This window comes from Pyrus communis, chromosome 13, assembly GCF_963583255.1.
Source record: "Pyrus communis chromosome 13, drPyrComm1.1, whole genome shotgun sequence".
Taxonomy (NCBI): domain Eukaryota; kingdom Viridiplantae; phylum Streptophyta; class Magnoliopsida; order Rosales; family Rosaceae; genus Pyrus; species Pyrus communis.
Genome location: NC_084815.1, coordinates 7,959,476 through 7,965,211, shown reverse-complemented (window position 1 = coordinate 7,965,211; position 5,736 = coordinate 7,959,476). Strand labels below are relative to the sequence as shown.

The following is a 5,736-nucleotide window of genomic DNA, read 5'->3' as shown; positions in this document are numbered from 1 at the left end:
TATGGAAAATGCAAAAAGTGGTTGTTTATATTTTTTCTAATTATTAATATATTTTCTGTCGGTTTTATCCGACAAGAATGCTTTTATTTATTCTTATTAATAAATTTTCTGTTGATTATATCTGGCAGAAGTTCTGTCGGTTTTAGCCGACAAAAATGCTCTTATTTATTCATTATTAATATATTCTCTGTCAGTTATATCCGACACAATTTCTGTCGGTTTAGAGTTTTTTCTGTTGGAAAATTCATTTCCTGACACTGGCAATTCTGGCGCTTATTATATCCACCACTGCATCCATTTTTTGTCGGATTTTGTTTAAAGTCCAACAGTAATATACATTTGTTGTCAATTTTTGGACCGCCAGTTATAGATAATTTTGTAGTAGTGCAAGTGCACCAAACACCTAAAGGGAGACTCCATAAAGTCAGTGCTCTACTACCACTGGACTGAGTATAGCCTGATAGCGGGACATATTATGGACAGTCCAGATAGCCCATAATAGGTGTCATAGGCGGCTCAGATAGCACATAGGGTGTTAGTGGGATAAAAGCCCAATTATCATAGGACACTACGTCTTATTCCCTTAGGGCAAATTTATGATCTACTCATGACGTCAATAGTAAAACTGTCATATCATATTGTCCATGTATCCTTCTTCTATTAGACATGGTTAACTTATGTTTCGACAAGATCATTTATCATATACTACCAATCATAGTGGTGATTTCTACCTCTTGCAAATTTATATACACTTATAAAATTACCTACATTTGACCTTGGGGTTATCCCGAATGAGAGGAGGGAAGGTCAAATTTCTCACATGTCAGAATTAATTTCAACATAATCTTATACATATAAAATCTATATTAATTAAAACTCCCGAAGAGTACAGTCCATGTATTCACATAATACTATCACTTCTACTTTTCTACTACAGGAGATTCCAATTTTTGGAGTCACATTAACCCTCAAACCACCACAGCAAAGAGAACAATCTTTCAGGCAACATTGTCACCACGCCTTCCCAAACTTTGCCTTTTCAGATGGATATCTCCTGCCGCAGTAAGTTAACCCAACTGAGCCAGCCACTAATCGTTGCATCTCTACGGCAAAAAGTTCTTATGGAAATAACTCTTTTGCTTAATATTCTTGTCCAGAGAAGGACATGAGCTTGTCACTTAAACTCTCACATTCTAGTCTGTAAGTTCTTTCCACCTGTATAATTATCAAATGATACATAAAATATATCGGAACAGAAGTCATTAATTATATAGTATGAACATCAAAATAGTAAAAGATCCTCAATTTTACATAAATGTAAATACCTGAAATTGTAAATTATAGAAAACCCTTCCTCCAGACGACTCGAAGGAAGAAGCATTTAGTATTTGAAGCCCCTCCTCCTCCTCTAAATTTAGCAAGATATCAGATAATAAATTGTTTTTGGTCTTCAAGGAGGAAATTTGAATTGCTACTTCTTTGTCATTAAGCTGATATGCTGAAACAGCAGATAAGGAGCTCCGAGCTGCACTTTTTATTTGCTTCTTCTCCTCATGCAATGCACTTTCTTGCTTAGTTATTCTTGACAAAAGCTCCTCCCTCTTTCGAATGAATCCCTCCACTTGCTTTTGGAGCTCCGGGATGTATTTCACCACACGCGAAACTGTATTCGGAATGCTTAACTTTTTCTGTAACTATGACATGGAACAAATTTTGGAACTGTGAGTTGGTTCGCTGTTTTCCAGTGTTTAAGAAGATAATTTTTATTTTTTACAAGGAGAGCGTGATGACTTTTTGGGTGTGCGAATAGCAGCAGTCTCTTTAATAATATCGATGAAAACTAATTTACTATTATCTGCAGGCGGTAAACTGTGCATTTCCCATCTGAACTATCACTTAGTTTTTTATTTCTTTCCTAAACTTTTTAATTGGAAAATCAAGGACTTAAACTTTTTTTTTTTTGGCCAATTTCCCCCCTATCGTTAGTTTTCCATAGATTCCAAATTAACATTAACTCTTATTATGTGCACACCACGTGACTCTCCTTTGAGGATAAAGTCGTCACTTCGTTAGACCTTCAAACAAAAAAGCTATAAAATCCAAGGTTCTAAAAAACTCTAGACACCAATCAGGCGGCTAGGTGGGCGCCTAGGCAGATTAGACGGATTTAAATAAATCTATTATATTTCGTATAAGTAAGTGTCTGCTTATACTTGAATATATAACTTCATCATAAACTATAAAATAGAATGACATATATATTATGAAGTATTGAAATATAATGAAAACATGGGAAACAAACATATAATATGTATTCATTTAAGTATTTTACAAGTCTCTTACAATTTATTGAAAAAAAATAAAATGCAAAATTAAATTTATCTATTTCCTATCAAAATGAGTCGCGACTTAGGCGGGTGCCTAGGCGAGTCAAGGCAGGCTAGGCGGGTGACTTGGTGGTTTAGGTGGGCACCAACTCTAGGCGTCTTTCTTAATTTTCAAACGCCTAGGCATTAATCGGGGCAGTGGTCAGCCATCTAGCGTCTAGGCAATGCTAGGCAGGGATTTTTAGAACAGTGATAAAATCACAAATTTCCATAGGCCAACATTTTAGAAATCTAAGGTTTTCAATTATTTTAAAGAACAAAGTGACCGAACTACCCTCACATGTTGTGCACATACTTCAATTTAATGCAAATTTGGATGGAATGAATGAAAAACTAACAGTAGGGGAAATCGGCAAAAAAAAAAAAATAATTTGATTCCTTAATTTTCCAATTGAAAAGTTTAGGTGGAAAATCGAAAGCTAAGTAAAAGCTCAGGGGGGAAATCGATAGTTACTCTATCAACAAATTTACTAGTTTCTCTTGTCAGACTATTGATTTGGACTATTCTTGATAAGGTAAACTAACGTTTTAATTTGGGTAACACTAGGAAGACTAAATTTGTAAACTAAATGACATAAAAGTTGATGATTAGATTATTATTTAAGTGTTGATTGACATGTTTATTTCTAATTGGTGATATATCATTTAGTTTGTAAATTTATTCTACCTAGCATTGCTATTTTAATTTATAATTTAAGGGACAAAATTTTGTAAGCTAACCACAAAGAAGTTGATGATTGGATTATCACTTAAGTGTTGATAAACATGTTTGTTCCTATTGGTGACACACCATTTAGTTTGTAAATTTTGTCTACAAATTTAATCTCCTTACCATTACCCTTACGTAAGGGGAGTGCGATCAATGGAATGAGATTTGCACTCATTCCAAGTTATTCAAGTGTTTACCAACACTTGAGAATAAAAATAGGGATTCAAACTCCCAATTTCCCCAGAATGAAAGGGGAATCAAACTCCCAATTTTCCCAAAATTAGAATCTCAAATAATAGGTAGGATTTGAATTTCAAGAAAAAGTCTCCATCTGCAAGTGGCCCTATACCACAGTGGTGAAGATGAGTGTTACCCTTGTACCATGGCGTGGATTCAAACCATGTCGACTTCCTAATCTAACATCTAATCTAACAAATCTATTGTCTAACCCAAAAACGAAAAAAAAAAAAGTCACCATCTAGAATCATCTTTTTCATCCCAAAATACTCTTAGCTCCTTATCCCTTCCACCTCTTTGTCTGTTTCTCTCCGTCCCTATGGGCAGCGACAAAAGAAAAAAAAGAATTGGGGGATGGTGATGAAGGGCATCACATAGTAAGACCTACTCCAACTCCTGGGTTAGTGAGGTTGACCCATGATATATTTATATATTTTTTAGTTTTATATTTATAAATTCATTGAATCCAACGGTTAAGATCTAATTTGATGAAATCTAACAGTAAGAAAAAATATCTAACGGTCCAAATTTAAATCCAATGGCTAAAGTAATTGAAAAAAAAGCTTTTATGTGTTTCATATTCTTTCATAGTGTTTTACGAGTTTCATGGTGTCAGTTAGTGATTTTTCAATATTTGTCGGAATCTAAATATTTTTAGGTTAAAATATTTATAAAATTAAATTAGGATAGTCTACATAATTTTTTTTCTTTTAAAAAAGTTACTATAAGAAAAGAAAAAAAAAGTACAAATTCATTCTTTAATAATCTATGGCTAAAATTTTAACTCATAAGGGTTGAAGTAAAAAAAGTTGTTTCTAGGTTAAAACCTAAATTTTCTAGGCTAAAAATTTTAGGTTTTAATCCAAAAGTTAGAGATGGTCTAAGGAGGGTCGTTTGATGGTTTTTTTTTTTTTTTTGATATATATTAACTACATAAATATCTTTTCAGCATTTCCCAAAAAAAAAAAAATTGTATTTCTTACAAAGTTTTTAAAATAAAAAAGAATTAAATTTTTACTAAAAATATAAAATAAAATTTTACTTGGAATATGGGCATTTTAATAATTACATTGGTTTTCATTCCGATTCATGTGTTTAAGTAAATAACTTATATAAATAAATACGATTTCTACTCCGATTCCAAACAAAATTAGTAAACAATTTCAACATGAATCTGATTCTGACTATAGACTATTCTAATTCCTCCTCAATTCAATTCTCCTCATTTTGATTACAGATTAGTAAACTAGCAATAAATTTATTCATAGTAGTTTCTCGTGTATCATATGTTAATGAACGAATTCATTTTGCTACGTACCGTTTGATCCGCAGGAAGCAATGAACGCAATGAGGAATACAAGCTGTTGATCTTCTTGCGACGATCACGCTCACTGGCATTATGGTTAAGCTTCTTAGCCACCGGGGAAACGCTGGAGTACTCGCCGCTTATGGTTGTGGATGGTGTGGAACGATCAAGCTCAGACTTTGGGTGACCAGATGGAAGTATATGAAGGGAGGATGACTCTGCAGTTTGATCATTAGTAGTGGTAATATGGTCCTTGTAGTAATCGTGGCTTGTAGAATCTTGATCTATGGGCCATCCAATGGTTGAAAACATAGGAGGCGACAAGGCTAACATCTTCTACTGATTACTTTGGGGTTGCGCTACCTGATGCCAATTTTGCTTAGAAAGTGAGATGACCATTTTTGATATATATACACACACACACACAAACAGACGTCATATTAAAATGTAGGATCGATTATGCGAGTGCACTTAATTATGCAATTGTTTAAAGAACTGGCTCGTCTGTAAAGAATCAAATTAAACATGCATTATAATAAGATGGCTGAGGAAAGTGAATTGTCAACTTCCACAGCATGGCGTGTGTGGGCATGTGTTTTCTGTGTGTAGAGAGATCTAGGTGGCTTAACCAAATTAAGTAATAATTAATCATACAATTCTCGAAGTGTATATTACAGAGTTTACTTTAAGATATATATAGGCCCTTTAAGAGAAGAGATCCCCATTTTTGGAAATAAATGAGGGTTAGTTGTGTGGCCCTATTTCATATCGAACTTCAACAATCTGAACTATCTGTTTGTAAGTCTCGATTCATTTAATATTTTTGCAAAAATTCAATTCAATCCGAAATCATTTGCCTATTTATCATGGTGAAATTTTAATGTTTCTTAAAGAACAAAGTGTTCATCCATTTCTTTGAACTCAGTTAGCTACGTCAAATATTTTCGATTTGGTTAATATTTTATAAGGATGATCTATGAGGTGCAATTTGAAAAATAAACGATTCAAATCGTTAAAGTTCAATGTGGTGTGGGCTCCACAACTAATCCTCATTTTAAAAAGATGGGGATCCTTCCCTTCTTAAAGGCCTCCTATAC

General features: G+C 33.6%; 1 protein-coding gene across 1 annotated transcript; it reads right to left on the bottom strand.

Moving 5' to 3' along the window:
* Window positions 1-1,026: 1,026 nt before the first annotated feature.
* LOC137712050 (transcription factor ORG2-like) lies at window positions 1,027-4,972 on the bottom strand. Its single transcript, XM_068451200.1, has 3 exons — window positions 4,652-4,972; window positions 1,326-1,694; window positions 1,027-1,215 (listed from the first exon to the last, which is right to left on the bottom strand). Exons 1-3 carry the CDS (start codon window positions 4,970-4,972, stop codon window positions 1,141-1,143), a joined length of 765 nt encoding a protein of 254 aa, XP_068307301.1. The 3' UTR covers window positions 1,027-1,140.
* Between the last annotated feature and the right edge of the window lie 764 nt (window positions 4,973-5,736).